Source organism: Octopus sinensis, linkage group LG10, assembly GCF_006345805.1.
Source record: "Octopus sinensis linkage group LG10, ASM634580v1, whole genome shotgun sequence".
NCBI classification, from domain to species: Eukaryota; Metazoa; Mollusca; class Cephalopoda; order Octopoda; family Octopodidae; genus Octopus; species Octopus sinensis.
Window position 1 is genome coordinate 29,370,087 of NC_043006.1, and position 22,463 is coordinate 29,392,549.

The 22,463-nt window shown below is 38.9% G+C and overlaps 1 protein-coding gene across 1 annotated transcript in view; it reads right to left on the reverse strand.

Annotated features, from left to right (window-relative positions):
• Positions 1–22,463, reverse strand: part of LOC115216328 (polycystic kidney disease protein 1-like 1) — a 235,489-nt gene that overhangs the window by 985 nt on the left and 212,041 nt on the right. Inside the window, exons 56-64 of the mRNA XM_029785550.2 lie at positions 16,077–16,178; positions 14,858–14,998; positions 14,055–14,189; positions 13,346–13,567; positions 12,559–12,720; positions 11,147–11,335; positions 10,212–10,366; positions 8,044–8,246; positions 1–2,598 (exon numbers count right to left, since the gene is read on the reverse strand). The exon at positions 1–2,598 is cut by the window's left edge and continues 985 nt beyond it. Coding sequence (XP_029641410.2) covers positions 1,913–2,598; positions 8,044–8,246; positions 10,212–10,366; positions 11,147–11,335; positions 12,559–12,720; positions 13,346–13,567; positions 14,055–14,189; positions 14,858–14,998; positions 16,077–16,178 — 1,995 coding nt within the window. The 3' untranslated portion in view covers positions 1–1,912. The remainder of the gene's footprint in view (positions 2,599–8,043; positions 8,247–10,211; positions 10,367–11,146; positions 11,336–12,558; positions 12,721–13,345; positions 13,568–14,054; positions 14,190–14,857; positions 14,999–16,076; positions 16,179–22,463) is intronic.

Sequence of the window (22,463 nt, forward strand, 5' to 3'; positions counted from 1 at the left end):
TTCTTCACAGGTTAAAAATCATAGTTATGGCATGGAGCTATATACATAGAAAAAGAAAATTAAAAGAATGGTTATTTTATAAAATAATGTGTGATACACATTCACATCTCACATCCATTTATGATTTCATGAAAACTTTGGTTGGTTAGTCATTTTGTATGTGTTTTTTTTTTACTGATTTTGCTTTGTTTTTATTTTGGTATAGCAGAGCAAGTATATAAAACAGTGAGCATAATATAATATCTATACTTATGAAATATGCCATTGTTAAACACATTTTAAGTTTTCCAAAATATCAACTTCATCTTTCACAACAGATTTTCTTCCTTCTATTTCTGACATTCTCTAGTTGTCTTCATTTGTAACAGATAGGCATATCCTTTGGTTGTACTGGAAGTAAAAGTTCTGGTGTTTGATTCAAAATCAAGCCAAAGTATAGTATTATTTGTATGAAATAAAAAACAGAAAAATGGGTTTCTGAAGACAATTAGAGAACACAACTACTAATCAAAATGATGTTAGACACACACACACACACAAAAAAAAAAAAAAAATTAACAGCTTGGAAATCCCAGGTACTATTTATACAATTATTAAAAAAATATTTAATGGCTAATTAAGTGGAGAGGTTTCATTAATAGCACCAAACCACACTCTAAATAATGAGCACAAGAAAATCTAGCAAAGACAACTGTTGAATACACCTGAAATAGAGTGGCTGTGAAACATCACAAGCACAACTCCTGACATCAATAACTATTTAGAGAACTTTAGTTCTGCGATTCGATGATGTGAGGGCAAGGATTTCTTTGATAATTTGGCTTGGGTAAAAATCAGGTACACAAGAATAAAATATTTAATTCCCTGTAAGCAACAAATCACTGTTATTGTGACATGCAGTAAGAATTGTAATTTATGATTTTGATTTTAAAAATTGGCCTGTAAAAAAACTATGGTCCCATTTAAAAAGTATTTTTGAAAAAAAAAAAAAAAAAATTAGTGAGTAAAAGGAAAAAGGAACAAATAACAACAATAATAGAATAACCCCTCTTTCACTAATTAATCTTAGAGAAGTAAGAAATTGCACAACCATCTGGAAACTAGTCATTCTTCAAATATGCTAACCCAATTGGCTTCAAACCACTATAGGTGTGTTTCCCAGAAATCTTGACATGTTGCTTTCCATTTCTGTATCTTTCAATTACTGCAGCAGCTATCTTTCAAACACACACACACACACATATGCGCATGCACGCACACCACACACACACATATGCGCATGCACGCACACACACACCTACTCAAACATGTTTCTCTGTGGATGGGTGTATATGTGTTTATACACATATCACACATAAGCTATTGATATGACATGCACACATATACACTGGCCTCTTGTTGCCTATTTCGATATTATATACACACACACATTCTACCATTATATACATGAAATCTTACTTTCTGTAATACACTCTCTAGTTTCTTTAGACTATTTCTCTAACTTTCTCAATTTCTTTTCAATATATATTTCTCATTCTTTTGTTTTTCTTAATATACTCTTTCTCTAGACTTAGCCTTTTTAAAATCCTTTAAAAGCACACAAACATGCATACAAACACAATACTTACAAAATTTCATCTAGATAACCCCAAAGAGTAAATGACTATTGTTCTTAATTACAACAATTGTTATTCACAGTCATTAATCAGTCAATATTTTAAATAAGGAAAACTGCTACGAGTTTCCTCATGAACAAAGTTGACAATTCTGTGGATACAAACAAAATATTCTTAAATACAGAAAATATGAGTCACTCAGGCCCTCAGAATAAATTTCTCTTTCAATTATTGTTAATGTCTCTTCTTTGTAACCATCAGTTTTGGAAGTCTTTCTTGAAAATTTACCAACAAGCTCATGGATCAATTTCATGAATCGTCGGCTCTTTTTGTCGGTTTGATGTTGCCCTTGTTGAAAAGGTTTCTACATGTTCTTTTTGAAGATCTTTGCATTCTTGAATGTTCTCACACAAAGCGGCTGATTGGCAATCAGCATCATTGTTCTCATCTTCTGAAGCAGACAGATCGAGATTCAACTGCTCAAAGAGACCAATTGGTACAAGGCTTGCAGCACCACCTTTGCCTTTACCTTTAGATTTTGTCTTACGCAGATTCCGTTTGCCTGGTAAGCGGCGGCTATGAGAAATAGCATCAAGTTCTGAACCAGAACTGGACTCAGGTGGTGCAAAATTATCTTTTCTTGAAGAGCGTTTTGTCTCAGGAACATGCCTCAGAAAATTTACAATAGGCACTGGTGTACTGTTACCATTATTATTATGGGTTGTTGCTTGTCCACTGTCAACTAATTTGGTACATTTATAAGTAGGCTTGGGAGGTAACTCCTTGTTTTTTCCAGGACTGTTATTTGAAAAGCTTCCAGTCTTGTTATCCACCTCAATTTTGCTTTTAGTAGGTTTACATTTTAAGGCCACTGAAGTTGGTTTTATTTTAGAAGAAGAATCAAAATGCGGTACAGATTTCTGGAAAGCTTCTGGATTGTTTCCTTGGACATTTTCTGATAAAGAATCATCATATCCATTATCTAAAAGAATAAATGGAAGTTAAATAAAATAAGATTATTTTATTACAAAATATTGCAACATATAATACATTATAGGCAGTGACAAACAAATCAGTTGAACTGTAGAAGCTATGTATGAGCCAAGAGTTAATTTATATTGCAGGCATTCTATTGAATCTCTGAAGATATCCTTTAATTCTATGAAGAAACCTTTATGCAGTTACTTGCTCTGCAATAAATACCATCCAAATCTTATTCATATCACATTGTAAAATGGAAACATTACATGGATAATGTGACCTGGAAGCTTACTATCCAAGAAAATTAGGATGGTCAAGATTGACCTGTAGCTAAACAAAAATTTAATGCACTCCACTTAAAATAGTGGACATTACTATCCAGAGAATTAGTTACTTCTCATCTACTAAATGCTTTAAAGTGTTCATTTGCCTTTTTAAAAATCAATGACTAATATGATAGTTATTAAAATGAAATACAGAGGCACAGTAGCATTCCACTGGCCTCAAGAAAATAGTGGCACCAGCACCCATGAGCCCACAAGATTAGGATTCCTCAACTGAAGAGGGATGCAGGAAACATGCTTATATTCAAGGACATCCACGATTTCACCCAGTCCAACATGTCTTCTTTTCAAGCACAGCAAACTGGCAGACTAACAGAGGTAGTAGCTGTCTGGACTTTGCCCAGCCAATTGTTCTAGGAACTTATGCTTTTGGAACAATCTCCACCACAACTAACTTGGTCACTTAAGTAATGTAAACTGTCTACTACTTCTAAGGATTCCCCCTGACATTTGAAGAAGTCTATTTTTTGTTCATTCCTGGTGTTTAATGTCCCTGCACATCTTCCACATGTAAAGACTACTTTCTCTGTTAATCTTTCAGTGATACTGCTGCACTTCTTATGTGTCCATAGCTTGCATAGGGCACACTGTATGGAGTTTCTCTTGACACCCATGCTACATAACAAACAAAGCCATATTCTTGAAAATATCTGTAATTTTTTCTGTTTTCCTACTTATTAGAACTTTGGTCTTTGCTAAATTAACTCTAAAGCCCTTTGATTCCAGACCTTGCTTCCATACTTGAAATTTCTTCTCTAGTTCTGGTAGTGATTCAGCAATAAGAACAAGGTCATTAGCATAGAGGAGCTCCCAAAGGCAGCCAATCATAAATTCCTCAGTCATAGCTAGGAGGACTATGATAACCAAGAAGGGGAGGGGGCTGAGAACCAATTTGTACACTAAATTCCTTGCTATGCTCACTTGTGATGTTCACCCTACTAACAGCATCCCTGTACATATCTGTCTTCATATTCGTAACTGCTTTATCTACAAGGCTACTGTTGATTCAGATAACCAGCCTATCTGCTGGGTTCACATGAAGCAGGCTCTCCTTCTCCCATGCATTCTCAACATTTAGCAACCTTCCATAGTGGCACTTCTAAGTCTCCTTCTTTGCAGAATCATTAACTGCAAGGGAGCCATCCTACATGTGAACACACTCCTGTCCAACATAATGACTTCCAACATACTGTCTTGCAATCCAAAATACCTCAAGCCTCTGGTCTTCATGCCACAGAACATTGGCAAACTTCCTCCTTTCTGCTTCTCCCCTGACTATACCTGTCTTCTAGCCTCCCTCTTAGCTATCTGATATAGTTCCCTGCTACTTCCATTCTTCCAAGCCTGCTTGTTCACTCTAATAGCCTTGTCTATAATGTTGTTCCATCACTACATCACACTAGGTCTGGTTGGGACTTTGTACCAGCTACAGATTTGGTCTGTGGCACTCAGCAAGCTGTCTCATAGTAACTCCCAGTTGCCCTTTAGGTTACACATCTGTAGTTCTTCCTTCTTCTTATTAAATTTCTCAATTAGAGTGTCCCTAAATTTCTAACCATTTAAAGGATCCTTAAGCTGCCAAATTGTTATTTTCCAGACTACTCTGCTTCTTGGAATCCTTCTAGCCTGTCTAAAGTAACTTATGACTAACCTATGCTTGGGGTGGGGGGGGGGGCATTTTTCACTAAGGGAGGTCTTTGCATTTATGAGCTACCATCCATCTCATTTTTGGTGAGAATGTATTCAATCTGGCTAGTATGGTCACCTGATTGATTGGCTCTCAGGTGACTGGCTGGCTTTCTGAAGTTGGTGTTGCAGATCATTAAATTTTTTGCATTACAAAATTTCAGTAGCTTTGTTCCCTCCTCATTTCAGGAACCAATTCTATGTACCCTGTGAAAGATAACTGGGTGCTGCCCAATATGTCCACTGAAATCACCAGCCATGAAGATGAGGTCATTATAATTTGTCTCTGAGGTAGCCTGCAAAAGAATATCATAAAAATGGTGATTTTGTTCACTTGGCAGACCTGCTTGTCGAGCATAGGCAGAGCTAATTGTTGCTGCACTACTCAGCAAAACTTGCCAAAGTTTAAGTATTCTGTCACACACTCTGACTACCTCAATCACCTTATCCATCGAATTCACTGCTAGAAATGTGCCAACACCATCTACCACATCATTGTTACTTTCCCAGAAGATTTTATACCTATGTTTGCTGCCCATGAGGAACCTGGTTGAAGCTGCCCTCCACCTTACTTCTTGAATGCACACACACCAACAAATCTCCGTTCAAGCACCTCTGCAGACCTACCTTTCAATGTGTTTATATTAACAGTGTCAACTCTGAGGAAGTGGAAAGGGACATGGGAGGAAGCATGGAAACGGGGGATGGAATTCAGCATCTGAATTCAATGAGCATTTGCTAACAGACATGTCTTATCAGCTGTCCTTGCATAAATCTAACATAATTAATTCATACAACAATTACTGCCTCTATTGGAAGTGGCTGCAATACAAGCATTGTTTAATATAAGCACTTTTGATACCAACATAAATAGATAAATAAAAATAGTTGATTAGTTAATTCAGTAAAAGTAGAGAGAAAAGAATAGTTAGTTTGTTAATTGACTAACTAAGTAATGCAGTTTTGTTTTGGTGCATGCAATAATGTGGATGAGACAACAGGAGGGAAGCTTTCTAGTAAAGAGGAAAAGATTCTGGTCTAGGTGGTTGGGGTGAGAATAGGTGGGACCATCACAAATCCGGAAAGAAGAAGGAGATAAAAACTGTATCTTTGCAAGTCAAGACAGAAATAAAGAGGGAGAACAGTAAAGTCAAGGAAAAAAGATTGTAAATTGAGTTAGACTTGCAATTACATTATGAGTAAGAATGGTTAGTGCTAAACATGCTAACATACAGAAATAGTAAGTTGAGGAGGATAATACAAATATTTAAAGGGAGTCAATAATCAAAACAAACTTATCTGTTCCTTATTTTCAACTTGCACAGAAATGAAACTGCTAGGGTAAACATTAGAGGTAGCAATAGGCTAGGACACATATATATTACACACACACACACATATACATATACCTGTGTTATGCAAATTGGCACCCATGTCGGTGGCATGTAAAAGCACCCTGGTATCATGCAAATGGCACCCATTACACTCTTGGAGTGGTTGACGTAAGGAAGGGCATCTAGCCATAGAAAACTATGCCAAATCATACTGGAGTCTAGCGCAGCCTTCCAACATGCTAGCCCAGTCAAACTGTCCAACCCATGCCAGCATGGACAATAGACATTAAATGGTGATGATGATGATACACACACACATACATAATTGCCATCTCTGAAGAGCACAGGGTTACATAATCAGATTGTTACCTAACGCTCTGTTGAACTCCTAGTGTGAAACCAATCAGTAAGATCAGCCGTAATGGATATACACAACTGTAGACTTCAATTAATGTCTCCACTCTACTGATAAATATTTGAGTGCATTTTTTCTCACTTATGAATTCTTAGACATGCATATGTGTGTGTGTGTGTACATATGTATATGTGTGTATTCATATACATATATGCACGTGTGTATGTATGTCTATATGTATCATCATCATCGTTGTTGTTTAACATCCGCTTTCCATTCTGGGTCAGATGGTTTGACTGATAAATCTGGCAAAGTTTCTACAGCTGGATGCCCTTCCTATACATATATATATTGATTGATTCTAGTTTCAGCTCACGAGCTGTGGCCATGCTGGGGCACTGCCATTATATATATATATATATATATATATATATATATATAAATATAAATGTGTATGTGTCTGTATGTATATATATTGGGTCATCCCCTAAATAATGTGGTATTTTATACGTCTTTTATTTTTCAAAATTAAGATAAACAAAGATATCTTTTAATCTAAGCTATACTCTCCTTCATTTCCTACAGTGCACTTCCATCTATCTGGTAGATTTACAAGGTCCCTCTTACAAAATTCACTTGTTCCTGACTAAAATACACCTCCAGTACTGTTCTGATCTTGTCTACAGAATTCGTATTTTTCTCATCCAAATGATATTGAAGATTGCGAAATAAATGACAACCAGATAGAGTAATTTCTGGCAAATATGGTGGGTGGGGCATCGTTTCCCATTCAAACTGCTCCAGCCTTTGGAATGTCATCCTCACTGTATGTTGCCAAGCATTATCCTGATTGAAGAACACCTTTTCCTCTTGAAACCAAAAATGGGCACATAAAAGGTGCAACAGTATTCTGGAGGCCTTCTTACAAATTGTCACTTATTGGAAAGCGAATCAACCCCTGATCACACACTACACACCTTCCTCCTGAGCACTGCTGTAAACGGCGGAAGTGAGCTACAATGTTAAAACTTAGTGCACAGCAGAGTTCAAGGTCAATCTGTGCCAAGCAGTTCCACCCTGTCTGCTTTAGCTTTGTTACTATGGCAATAGTATGAATACTTATTGATCAGACCATGTATGAATATATATATATATATATATATATTATATCTGTAGATATAATATGTGACAATTATTCGGTAGCCATGATAAAACTCTGAATTTCGGATGTCGGTGTGGAAACCCATGCCACCATCTCTTCAGTTATCCAGCCACTTTTTTTGAATGGCCAGATAAATGAAGAGATGGCGGTGTGGGTTTCCGCCCCGACATCCGAAACTCAGAGTTTTATCATGGCTACCGAATAATTGTCACATAGTACATTTACAGAGAACTTCCTCTATTTACATAATATCGAGGTATCTTTCATTCTCTTGTTGTCTTAGCATTTCTATCAATACATACATACATACATATATATATATATATATATATATATATATATATATATATATATATATATAGTAGCAGCAGTAACAGTGAGAAGACAAGGTTGTTGCTGGAAGTAAGCACCATACTGATGGAACTACGAACAAAGAATTTCTCTCTCTCTCTCACACACACACACACAAATATATATCCAAATTGAAGGAGTGGAGCAAGCAGGTATATATATTTTTATTCTCAACTGTAGTAATGATAAATCTGAAACAAATCAAAATATTTACCCATTTCTGGCGTTTTAGAGAACTGGACTTGAGCCTGTTGAGAACTGCTGTCTGAAATAGAAGATGGAGACCTTTCCACACTTGGACTCTCTTGCATGGAGGTCGTGCTGGAATCATTACTAAGTCTTTCATCATACAAAGGTGCAATGTGGCCTTGTCGTTGCATTTGAAGTTGACAGAAGATTTTCAGTTCCAACTGTGACCTGCAATAGTTATTAAAAAATGTTTCCCTTATTCTCATAATTAAGAAGATGCCAGTGCTTTGACATAATACATAAAGCTGCAAGAAAATGTGCTTTTAATGTTCTGAATTCAAATCTCATCAACATCTGCTTTGCCCTTCTTTCTAGGGACTCAATAAGTATCAGCTAAGCACAACAGCTGATCAGCTCAACTGTTTACTGCTCCAAAATTTGTGATCTTGTGCATATTTCGAAATCCCAATACTTGCTGACAAATTAGTAAACTGATCTACTGAACTATAATTATTTGAGTGTTAATTATTAAGTTATGTTAGTTTATGCCCAGTATTGAAAACTTTCTGAGGTTGATTTCATCTCCTACTCTCCTAAGTAAATCAAATTTCACTGATTGACTAAACTCCTCCTCCTCCATGCTCTGAGTTGAAATCCTACTGGAACCAACTTTGCCTTTTATTCTTTCAAGGTCAATAAAAAACGTACCAGTCAAGTACTGAGGTCAAAGTTATCAACTAATCCTCTCCCTAAAGCTGTTGGCCTTCTGCATGAACTGGAAACAGGCAGACATGCAGGTACAATAGACACTAGATAGGCACTAGGGAGGAGGATGATGATGATGATGATCATCATCATCATCGTTATTTTGATGTCTGTTTTCCATGCTGGCATGGATTAAATGGTTTGACAGGGGCTGGCTGGATAGAGGATAGCACCAGGCTTCTGTGTCTGTTTTTGCAGGGTTTTTACACCTGGATGCCCTTCCTAACACCAATCACTTTACAGAGTAGACTGAGTGCTTTTTACATGGCACCAGTGAGACCACTTTTGGCATCATTTTTACGGCTGGATGCTCTTCCAGACACCAACCACTTTACAGAGTGCACTGGATGCACCAGCACTGGCAAGTTCACCAAGTAACTTGCAAGACAAAGGTCCTTTGAGAGGAGGGGCATTGGAGAGGGTGGCCTTGTGCGAGGTGATGAGAGATTAGAGTGTGACAAAGGATAGAAACAAGTGTCAAGCTGTAGAGGAGATACATGGTTACCAGTCAGAAGAAGAAGAAGAAAAGAAGAAGAAGAAGAGAGAGAGAGAGAGATGTAAACAAAGAAAAACTTGGAGGAAAAGAAGACGACAAAAGATATAGCATGGAAAGAAAAAAAAATGTAGCATTTGTAAGAGATATGAATGCCAAGACAAATACAAAAGAATGGTGGTTATGATTCAGACAGAAGCAGTTATATGTGCAGCACAAGAACAAATACTAAAGATGAAGAACGTGAAGAGCAAAACTGAGAACAGAACTGAGAGCAAGAAATACAGAATGTGTGGTGAGAGGGGAGAAACGGTAATGGCACATTGTTAGCGAATGCCTGAACTGGGACAACATGAATACAGAAGATGAGATGACAATGTGACAAGTATGACCCATTGGGAGCAGTGTGGAAATTATGAGTGAGAAAGATGAAAGGCATGGTTTGACCAAATCTCAGAAGGAGTTACTGAGAATGAAAATTGCAAAACCCTGTGTGATGCAATGATTCAGTGTGACCATCAGATCAGACATCGGAAACCTAACACTGTTGTGGTGAACAAAGAAGGAAAAAAATTGCATGATAACCAACAGTATGTCCTGGTGACAACAGGATCAAAGAGAAAGAAGAGGAACAACTATGATGAATTGAAGTGGGAAATACACAGGTTGTGGGCAATGAAGAAAGTGGATGTGATACCGATAGTAACTGGCACACTTGGAACTATCAGGATTTGTACAAATGTAAAGATAGAACACCCACAAAAATCCTCTTTGCTTGGAACTGCAAAAAGTTCTCTGCAGGGTTCTTGAAGCATAATCACTAAACAAGTGTCATCTTAGTCTACTGGCTGAAGACAGCTGATATTTTCCACCTAGTAAAATAAGCTGAGAGTTTTCATCAAATAATAATAATAATAGATTGTGAGTTTACACACCTCAGTTCATTTTCCTTCTCAGGTGACAACATTTCTTCATCAGATTTCTGGCCCTTGATTAATGGTGCCAAATAAGGTTCTTTTGAACAGAGATTTTCTTCTATCTTTTGAACACGCATTTCCAATCTATCTTCATAAAGCAATTCTCCCCGAACCTGTGTTGGGCATAAAAATGAAGATAGAACAGTTCCTTCAATATAATTTAGTTTTGTGTTGAAGTTTCTTAAACGATGTCAAAATATAAACATTGAATAAAGTTTTGTGCTACTAATAAACAGTGTATAAGTTTATCACAATAACATGGATAAGTTTAGTGAATGTCCATTAGATACATTAGTATCTTATTGATCTGCTATAACTGATCTCACTACTTTATGCTTTATCTGTTATAGATATTAACCTGCAATCACTGTTTTAGCTAATCGCCATTGAATTCTGTTTGCCATTTCCTTCCATTCTATATTCATATAGCTTGAAAATTTAGGTATTTTTATAATGAATATTTGAAATAAATATCCTATGACTGGCTTTTTGTCATAATCCAATATCATATTACAAAATTAATATAAAATTTCTAATAAAGCAGAATTAAGATCAAGCATGATGCACCTCACTTCAATTGGAAATAATGGCTGCCATCACCACCACCATTTTGATGATGAAGATGACTTTATGTCTACTTGCCAAGGTGGCATAATTGGAAGAGTCAGCATGGTTTAAGTAAGTTCCTATTCAAAGTGACTTCGCTTTTAGATGGCTTAGAAACTATGTATTGCTCATATGATTCTTTGCAACATTACAAATCCATTATTTATTAGCAGATATACTGTTTAATCATGTATACTTTAATTATGACAGTGTACAATATGACACTAGATGCAGATTGTGTAGTGAAAGTCATCTTTATAGAAAAGAAAGTTGTGAGAGTGACTTACCTCTGATTCACTTGTTGAAACACCTGATGCTCCTGTAGAAATACCATCATCTCCGACTCGATCAGATGTATTATCAGAATCAGTTAAATAATACATAGGTTTCTCAGGCATACCAGAAAGGCCAAGGAGTGCATTCATGTGGAACAATAATTCATCGACTTGGTATTCTATTTCAGCCAAAGTGAATTCCTATTGGAGATGGAAGAATCAGAGGAAAAAAAAAAAAAGAAGCATTCAGCAATATTTGGAAACAGTTTTGAACTTATTTGCACATTTCAGTGAAATCAAAGTCCTTCTGATGGTTAGAACCTACTTCTTGTTGTTGTTTAACCCTTGGTCAGCTCACATCAAGCAGACTGATGTTCAGTATCATTCCTTCAATGGCTATCTCATCTTAGTCTCAGACAGTATACCCAATCCTACATTATCAAGTGTTCTTGTTTGAAGCAGTGTTTGATTCGAGGGAAATTTGGCTGTTATTTCTAGCAGGTCAAATAGTGATGTAGAGTCTCCCTCAAGAGCTACAGCATATTCAATGGTGGTGATAGTGGTGGTGGTGGTGACAACAGTAGATCTCCATCACTTGATAATGAGGATTCAGTTGTTTAATCTCAACTGAATTACCTGCTCTTGAATTAACATGTAAGTGGCTGAGTATTCCTCAAACATGTGTCCTTTTAATGTAAGCTGCAGGCAGAATCAACATAACACAGTACATGGCAAGATTGTACTTCTTGACTCACATGAACGATCCACCCACAAGCATTCTAGGCAGTTTGTCTACCCAATTTTTCTCACTAGGTGTAATTGACCAGAGGCTATAAAAAATGACAGTTCTCCAAGATGCCATGTTTCGGGATTGAACCAAGGACTTTGTAGTTGGTTTGTGAAGCAAAACTATTAACCATTCACCCATACTGTGCTTACAGATAATAGTATAGGAAGAAATCAGGAATGATATTCAAATTGAACTACTAATAGAATTCTATAGAATTTTTCAACTATTTCTAATTAATTTTTCAACACCCTTCACAAACAACCTCTCCTCATCCCACATCTTTCTTTCAGTCCAACACAAGCAGATTTATAGTTTATTGTTCAGAATTTGGATAATGAGCAAGCATAACTCATGAAAAAGATTTATTTTCACTTGTTTTCATCAGAGAATTTCACTAGGAATACTATAATGTACCCTTAGATATACAATACCTGAAAAATTGAAGAAAAAGGAATAATCCTGACTAAAAGTCCAAGAGCAAGTTTTTATGCCTAAAGGAAATGCAAACCACTTCAATCATTTCTTAAATCTTTTATCAAATTTTACTGCAATAAACTGGAAAGAGAAATGTTTTTAGTGATAGATGATATCGTTATAAAGTGGCAAATAAATGGAACTTTCTCCATATGCTTACAGCTGGCAGTGCACAATCGCCGTCATCTGGATAATCTTCATTCCTTAATCCAGTCCACACAAGTAATTTTTTCCAGATGAATATTAAAGATTCTCGCAAACTCATCACACCATTTGTTTTCAGCTTGTAGGAACCATGATTAGAGGATAGGATGGAAAATATCTAGTAATGGAAAAAAATAAATAAATAAATAAAATAAAAAGTAAGAAACCATAAGTAGCCCAAGCATGATATTGACAGAAACATCAATTTTAAGTAAAATTCTAAGACTACAAAAATTCATTTGTGAAGTTGGTGCTTATATCAAGTAAGTGTTAAAGAGGATGAAAGATTAATGTTGACCTAGCTGAGAAGGGTTTATCGTGGGTAACCCAGGCAACCTTTCCTAAAATATAAAATGGTTCACTCAGAAAGAAGAAGAAATATCTGTAGAAGAATAGTGGCTCATACAATATGAGTTTCTGGAGCTGCTGGCTTCTGTGAGTTGAGTGGAATAGACAAATCTCTTCCTCGATAGAATACATATTTATCAAAACAAGTGCATTCTCATTGGTAATAGGTGAGCTGAATAATATAGAATAAAGTCTTCTGCTCAGAGACACAATAGAGCACTAGCAGTGAATATCAATTCCAAAACCAATACCTTATTCTTTTGGCCATCTAGAAGAAACACTGTGTAATTCAGAAGACAGCCTTATCTATTATATAAAATCTGTTCTGATATGTTTACTGACAGCCTTAACAGATGGAGAATTTAAAATCAAGATGTAGATTAAAAAGTACTTACATATGCAGTGAAGAGTGTTGTAGCTAAGGCAACATAGGAAAGGACAAAGAGCTTTCCTCCAATATAAGCATCATCATTAAATTCAGAGAAATCGTTGTTACGTGTCAATAGAGCAGTCATTGCCAGAAAGCCTGACCAAATGTTCTGGAAGTTGCTGATGACAGCACCAAATGCTAAACAACCAAGACTGGTGTAAGCAATTATTACCACAAACAAAGTAACCTGGAATAGAAAGCATTATCAAAACTATTCAGTTATCTTTACACAGATGCATGCAAAGCAAAAATGAATATGAAACTCCCTACACTAGTCGAGATTTAGAATCAAAAGTAGAAATTTTTAAAACATTTTCATTTACTTTATTTGAAATTTCACTGAGCACTGCAATATTTTTCTTTAATACAATATGACCCTTGATCAATGATTCTCAACCTTTTTAGTATGTGTACTAAATCCAAAGCCTGGATTTTTTAGGGGTCTGCACCAAAAAACAGTAAAGCACAAGTCAATTAAAGAAAAATTTATTTATAGAGGTAAGACCACCAGAAGCATGCTTGAGGGCAGAAAGTGGCCCTGGAGGCAGTGGCTAAGAAGTGCTACTCTTGATACTTTCTGTTTCAAGATGAATTTAGTGGGAGAACCTGTATTTAACTGGAAGAGTGGAAGAAAGAAATTAGTTGAAATGGCAACACTATTAGCAAGGACTTACTGCAAAAATGAGAATTTCTGTACTTGCTCGGCTATAGACTGATTCAGTCATTGAAAACAACTGTTTGTAGCGTGATAGTGATAGAAGTTTCAGCACAGACAAAAAGAGCACTATTCCAATCTGGCATTTCAATATCTGAAAATAAAGACAGAAACACATTATAATTTCAAAATGCTACACTCATTTGTTGAAAGATGTGATGCTGTTTGAGTACACTGAAGGCATATATTGTTGAAAGATGTTATGCTCAATTTGAGAAAACCTAAGGCATATATGTAAATAATTAAATGAAGTAAAATTTAGAATTCAAAGCATGAAACCTCTGTACAAAAAAATAATAGAACCATTTTTTGAGAAAGAGTATGCAGATATTTTGTTGTGAAGGATAAAGGCAGTAGATATTCTTTCAGTGAAATGGTAAAAATATGTGGCACAACAGGATTACAGGATTACAGACTTGAGATTTTGGTTGAGAATTTAGCAGTTCAAATCCTTGACATGGGTTTTATATTCTCTTTTTGAGTAAGGTAATTTTTTGCCTTAGCTTTCCTGAACCTTGCAGAAAATTAGGCTGCAATGAGCTGGCTTCCTACTTGGAAAGAGATTTCTTCTTGGGGAAATAGTTATGTTATTCTGAATGTATTTTCTGTCATGAAATTATGAATTTAAGAGATGAAAGGACACTTATTCGATAATCCATCTCTTTAAGCATGCAACCACCACAGCTTCGTGAGAGATGTCATACGATATTTACTGAACTAATTAAAAAGACAGAGATGAAAAGATGAAAAGATAGTACCTACCTCATCCCAGATAGTGATGAATGATATATCTACATATTCCTTGTAGAAAGAACTGCGCAGTTTTTCAATTATATTAGACACCAGTACAAATCGATACACATAACAACCCATGTATATTAAAGACGTAATACAAATTGAAGCCTGAAATATATAATATTTCATGTAACTTGAAGCAGAAATTACACACACACACAATGTTGGAATACATAAAATACCAAAATCTACTTATTTTTCAACCGAAAATGTAAAACCATTCTATGACAAGTGAAAATATGTTCAACAGAATGGAAGACAAGTTTAGTGAGCTGAGTCTGCTATGTGATGGTAGTTATTTTGTTTCATTTAAATCCCTTTTGGGAGAAGTATAAATATCATATTTCTCTGCTTTACCTTGCTCAATAAAACTTAGATTACATACCCATTTGGAAATAGTAATGGAAATCACTGGCACATTCTGTCTGTGTCACAATGATAAGGATTATAGCAGTCTACATCCAGAAAGCAATAAGTTAAAATTGGTTTAAAATCTCAATATCAATGTTTTGCTATTGTCATATAGTTAAAAAGATATTTAGTTAACATGCTAACTTCTCACTAGAAATGTCAATAGATTGTGTTGTACACTGATCAAAACACCAGGCAGGGTTCATTTCTATGTATCTGACAATAGAGCATACAAAACAACTTATCAGGTAATGGTTAAACCAACTAGAAACTGAGAAGATGGTGGTTTAATTCATGAATGTCCTTTCATTTCACAATGAATATCATTTAAACAAACCCAGAGAAGCAGCAACACACAGAGGTAAGTGAAAATAAAATTATATCATCTTTCAATGTTTGTATTATCTCTAAGTGCTAGTAAGCAAGAGATAATCTTCTTGTGAATCGAGCTCACAAATTAGTTTTGATTCTTCATAGAAAGTTTGTTCATTTATGTTACTTAATATTTCTCTTGCATATAAACAGAATCCAAGAGAGAGTGAGAAGAGGCTGATGATTTAATCAATCCTGAAATCTTATTGTTTTATGTTTATTGGTTCCAGGGTGTTAAAAGGCAACTCTTTTGAGATTTTCCTGAAAACAGTAAGATGACAATTCAGTTACACTAAAAGCATCAAAGCAAACCCAACACTAGCATCGGTATAATTCTATAGAGGATTCTATGTCAGTCAGTAAAGTTAAACATTATTAAGAAAAAAAACCCCATAATGCTTACATCTATGAGTTTCCATGTTTGACCAAGAAATTTTTCATGGTATCTTATGACATCAAAGAACAACTTCTTCATGCTAAACAGCATCAATATAACAAACAGCAACTGTAAGAGCAAGAACAATAGAAAAGAGTAACTTTCAATGAGTTTAGAATTGTTTTTAACAAAAATACTTTGACTAAAATCATTGCAATTTATTTGTTTCAGTTTTTTACATTCTGAAGTCAACTGTAACTTCCATCCTTTCAGAGGTTGATAAAATGAAGAATTAGTCTTAGACTAACTGGGGTCAATTTAGGGTGTAATTGACTTAACACCTCCCTTCAAAATTCCTGGCTTTGTGCCAAAATTAGAAACAATCATTATTAATTCTTGTTTTTTAATGATTGAAAAGAACCTGTTCAGAAGGTAAACACATTCAACCCAAAAACATGTAGAGAAAATGTGAAAATGTCGATGCTGATTTTATTTATCAAACCCAATTGAACCCTATGTTAAAAGTTGGAATCATTTTGTCATTTTGTAAATCAGCAACATTAAACTATTTAATGCAGCCTTCTTTATTTAATATCATATAATGTAATTAAATGAAGATTAGTCACTATTTCTAGTAGATCAAATGACTGCATAGAGGCTTCCTTGCTGATGATGGAAGTAGTGACATGAGACCTAATTCTAGTAACATTTAAGGAACCAGAAAAGTTTATTCAAATTGATAAGGTAGTGGATGAAAGCAATATCTGTGATCAACAACTCCAAGACTCTGTTATATTTAGAAATGGTAAAGAACATCTTCATTTTTTAATTCAGAGCAAGGTCAAATTATCTTCTGTTCTTAGGATTTGTTTTTTAATCCTTCTCATCATTTTCCTTCTATGTTACAGAATTTTGTAAAAGCTTTGTTTATCCTAATTTTCTAAGTGCTTATTATGCAAATTTTTGTATAATAAATATATATAATTGGAATATAAGATCATTCTAAAAATGATCTTACTTTTTCTCAACCGTTGGCCATTGATAAGATATGTAGTGATGCTACTGTGTAGGGTTCGGTGCGCATGCGCAGAATGGGACTACTTCCGGGTGGCCACCGGAAGCCTTCCCCATGCGCATGTGCGGGAAAACATCTCTCGAGCCCGCGAACCTCAAATCTCTCTCTTCGGCTCAAGACAGCACTGCGATCGGTCACGGTTTTCCTGGCTCTGACAGCCACACACCAGCTTCAACCAACTTCAACCAACCTCAACGACCAACACCAGCAGTATCTCAGAGGCTGTCTATTCCCCCATCAGACAACGTACAACCATGAATCAATAAACCAAGTTGTCTGTTCACTTTAACCTGAGTTTCGTCTGTTTGTTTTCTGCAAGAATTTTGTATGTGACTAGAAAGGATCTCGACACCCTGCCAGTGCTTCGATGATAGATCCTTTCACGTACAATTGGTGACCCCTAGTTGAGAGAAAAAGAACAGGATAGAAAAAGACACAGCGAACAAGTTTTTTTTGGGGCCGAAGAGCGCGGAAATTCACATTTATTTTCCTATTTTCTCCTTTTCAGCACGGCGAGGTGGGTCAAATAACCTTATTCATCGCACACAGTACAAAAAAAAAAAGAAGACAAAAGAAAAAAACACACACACATTCATTTTTTCCTTTTCTGTATTTTGTTTTCCTTGTACACACTTATTCCTTTTTTTTGCTACCCACGAGGTGCACACACAAACACAACTTGAATTGCCTTCTCGGTTCCACGTGTTCTCTCTCCATTTCTCGACCATACCTTCTGCCCCTTCTCACAGACTCCTTCCGACAAAGGCATGGCTTCAGGTTTGCCTTCATTTACGGGGGATGCGGGGCTGTGGTTTGCACAGGTGGAATCACACTTTGCCGCGCATACCATTCCGCCACAACAGCAGTTACATCTACTGTTTTCAAGTTTGCCCTCCCGGCTCGCAACATCGGTCAGGGATCTCATTGTGAGTCCCCATCCTGACGCCACATATGCGTCAGTAAAGGCGGAGATCCTCCGTCGCAACACGCGCTCAGAGGAAAGTCAGTTTAATGAACTGATGGCCGACGAGCAGTTAGGGGACAGAACTCCAACCCAATTTCTGCGCCATCCAAGAGAGCTAAGCGGCAACGCCGCTGACGCGCCGCTCTTACGTAAGATATTTTTCAAGGCTGCCTGCCCACGTGCAGACAATGTTGGCCACGGCACTGGACTGTGTCTGTGGACCAGATCGCCACGATGGCCGACAAAGTGTTGGAGTTTTCGCGCCCATCTCCCTCGCGGGGCCTGTACGCATGCACAGAGCCCCCCCCGACACCTCCGACGAACGATAAACTGGCCGAGAACATCGACGCGCTTACGCGGAGGATCGATGATCTGTGCCGTGCGATCGGACGCCAATCTCGTAGTCGCAGTAGCTCTATTTCCCGCAGTCGGAGTGACTCTGTTTCTCGTTCCGGCTGGTGCTGGTACCATTCGAGATATGCCGAAAAGGCAGATCGGTGTACCCAGCCGTGCACTTTCAAGCCCTCGGAAAACTAAATCCGGAGGAGGTGAGCACGTCACCTTCTTCCATCTCGTTTCCCAAACATCGTGCATTCTATGTAAAAGATCTGGTGTCGAGAAGAAATTCTTCATGGTAGACACCGGTTCCTGTTGCAGCATCTGGCCCCTTCGTCTGGCTGCAGACAAGCCCAAGCGCTCTTCGATTGTCTTGCATGCTATTGACTCGTCTCCCATAACCACTTACGGTCAGATTTCGCTGCGCCTCAACCTCAACCTTCGTCGAGACTTTCGATGGGTTTTCGTCATCGCTGACATCCCGCATCCTATTCTCGGCGCTGATTTCCTGGATAGGTGTAACCTATTGGTGGATGTCAGGCGTCGGAGGCTTCTTGATAGCACGACGTCGCTCTCTACACCGACTGGGAGTTCCACCACTGCGGTCCTTAGCCCGACATTCTTTGTTGCCACCTCTGGAGACCCTTTTCACTCTCTTTTGGTTTCATTTCCGGAGCTAGTGGACATTGCCTTTAAACCGGAAAATCCTACCCACTCGACCCTCCATTTCATCACCACCAATGGGCCACCTGTATTCTCACGCCCCCGGCGCCTAGCGCCAGACCGACTTAAAACGGCCAGAGCCGAGTTTGAGCACATGCTTCAACTTGGCCTTATACGCCCCTCCACCAGCCCATGGGCATCTCCCCTTCATTTGGCGCGAAAGGGCGAGTCTGATTTTCGCTCGGTTGGAGACTATCGACGCCTCAATGCCGTCACAATAGCCGATCGCTATCCGATTAGAAATCTCCGGGACTTTACAGCAAATCTCCATGGTTGTACCATTTTTTCGAAGGTCGATCTGATACGCGCTTACCACCAAATACCGGTCAACCCAGCCGACGTTCCAAAAACTGCAATCACTACCCCGTTTGGGTGTTTTGAGTTTTTGTACATGAGTTTCGGTTTGCGGAATGCTACTAGCACCTTCCAGCGCTTCATTGATGAGGTTGTCCGCGGTCTTGATTTTGTGTTTGCCTATGTCGATGACATACTCATTGCGAGCGACACACGAGAAAATCATCTCCGGCACCTTTCTCAACTCTTCCAGCGTCTTCGCGCGTATAGCATACGCATAAACCCCGACAAGTGTGTTTTCGGACGCTCTTCCCTAGATTTTCTAGGGCATCATATTGATTCGACTGGAATCAGCCCCCTCTCGTCAAAAGTCGATGCCATTCAACGCATCGCACCCCCCACTTCCTTGCGCCAGCTCAGGCATTATCTAGGGATGGTCAATTTCTACCGACGCTTCATTCCCGGTTGTGCAGATAAGCTGCTACCTCTCACCAGGCTGTTAAAGGACTCTCCTAGAAAGGACAGTCAAGTCACCCTCTCTGTTGTTGAGGCAGTGACAGCCTTTGAGTCCATTAAGAAGGAGCTGGCTTCTGTTTTTTGCTTGCACATCCAGTTCCTGGTGCTTCTCTCTCTTTGACTGTGGACGTATCGGACACTGCGATTGGCGCTGTGTTACAACACACAGTGGATGACCATGTTCGACCTCTAGCCTTCTTTTCCCGTCAACTGCAACCAGCTGAACGACGATACAGCACCTTTGATCGTGAGCTCCTAGCGATCTATCTATCGGTTCGTCATTTCCAGCATCAACTTGAAGGGCGAGATTTTGTGATCTATACGGATCACAAGCCCCTTACGTTTGCCCTGTTTTCAAAAACGGACAAACTCTCACCCCGTGCTTTTCGGCACCTGGATTTTATCTCTCAATTTACTAGCAACATTCGACACATACCTGGAAAAGAGAACGTTCCTGCTGACGCTCTCTCTCGCCTTCCAGTTTGCGCCCTTTCGTCTCCTGCTGCTATCGACTTAGCTGCCATATCGCAGGAGCAGCCACTTTGGCGTCGTTAGATTTAACTTCTCCCAAGTTCTCCTGTTGCCAGTTTTCCTACCTTCCGCTTCCGTCAGCCGAAGGCACCATTCTTTGTGACACTTCAACTGGATCTCCCAGGCCACTGGTGCCTGAGACCCATCAACGCTCAGTGTTTGAAGCACTGCACTCCTTATCACATCCTGGCATCGCTGCCACCCTCAAACTAATCACTGCTCGGTTTTTCTGGCCGAATATGCGTCGCACAATTACTTGTTGGACACGCACCTGCTCCAAGTGTCAACGATCCAAGATTCAACGGCACGTTCGTGCCCCGCTTGGACAATTTCCCCCCACGGAGGCCCGTTTTCGCCATGTCCACATCGATCTGGTTGGACCATGGCCTGTGAGTCGCGGGTTCTCTTATCTATTAACTTGTGTCGATCGTTTCTCCCGCTGGCCAGAAGCCATTCCGATAGCAGACATTTCTGCTGAGACTGTTGCGCGAGCTTTCGTTTCAAACTGGATTTCTCGCTTCGGAGTCCCGTCCCGATTGACAACTGATCGTGGACGACAGTTTGAGGCCTCGCTATTTCGCGAATTGTCGCGAATTTTGGGTATGCACCATATCCACACCACAAGCTACCATCCAGCGTCTAATGGATTGGTTGAGCGGTTCCATAGACAGCTCAAGGCCGCTCTTCGTGCCTCTTCGGACCCACAGTCCTGGATCGAATTTCTGCCCATTGTGCTTCTCGGCTGTCGGACTGCTGTCAAGGCAGACCTGGGGTTTTCTGCTGCAGAGCTGCTGTATGTACCACACTGGCATTGCCCGGTACGATGTTGGTGCCAGACACTTCCCCGCCCATGATCCGGCGACCTATGTCACCAGACTGCGGGAATATTTTTCAAACCTTCCGCCCATGCTTCCCAGAAAGCAATCTCCACCGTCCCATCTTCCACCGGATATGAACACCTGGTCGCATGTTTTTGTTCGGGACGATTCTGTGAAGGGCCCACTTGTTTCTCCCTATAAAGGACCTTTTCGTGTGCTTTCTCGCACACCAAAGGTTTTCACGATTGAGATAAATGGTCGTTCGGAGACCGTTTCCGTGGACCGTTAAAAAAGGCACATTTTGAGACGTCTTCATCTTTTGATGACACCTTGACACACCCACCTATGCACCTTTAACAATGCCTTCACCTGCACAAACGCCTTCACCTGCACAAACACCTTCACCGGCTCCTACAACACCACCCTCGCCGTCAACGGGTGCCCCGAGCACACCGTATGTTACAAAATCGGGCAGAACAGAACAGTGCATTGGCCCAAGAAACTTTCAAAAACAATTTACATTTAACTTTAAAATGTTTCTTATTGTATAATAGTATGTACCAAGTCTTCTGGGGGATCGGCAAGCCTTCTGTTTTCTGCAGCACCACCACAATATTCTGGTTGCCGTACTTCGCACTCGGAGGGGAGCCCTGTAGTGATGCTACTGTGTAGGGTTCGGCGCGCATGCGCAGAATGGGACTACTTCCGGGTGGCCACCGGAAGCCTTCCCCATGCACATGTGCGGGAAAACATCTCTCGAGCCCGCGAACCTCAAATCTCTCTCTTCGGCTCAAGACAGCACTGCGATCGGTCACGGTTTTCCTGGCTCTGACAGCCACACACCAGCTTCAACCAACTTCAACCAACCTCAACGACCAACACCAGCAGTATCTCAGAGGCTGTCTATTCCCCCATCAGACAACGTACAACCATGAATCAATAAACCAAGTTGTCTGTTCACCTTTAACCTGAGTTTCGTCTGTTTGTTTTCTGCAAGAATTTTGTATGTGACTAGAAAGGATCTCGACACCCTGCCAGTGCTTCGATGATAGATCCTTTCACGTTACAGATATATCAAAGTACATTAATTATTAACAAATGTAATGTTTAGGAGAAGGACCATCTGTTCATCAGTATCCAAAATTTGGGCTAGCCAA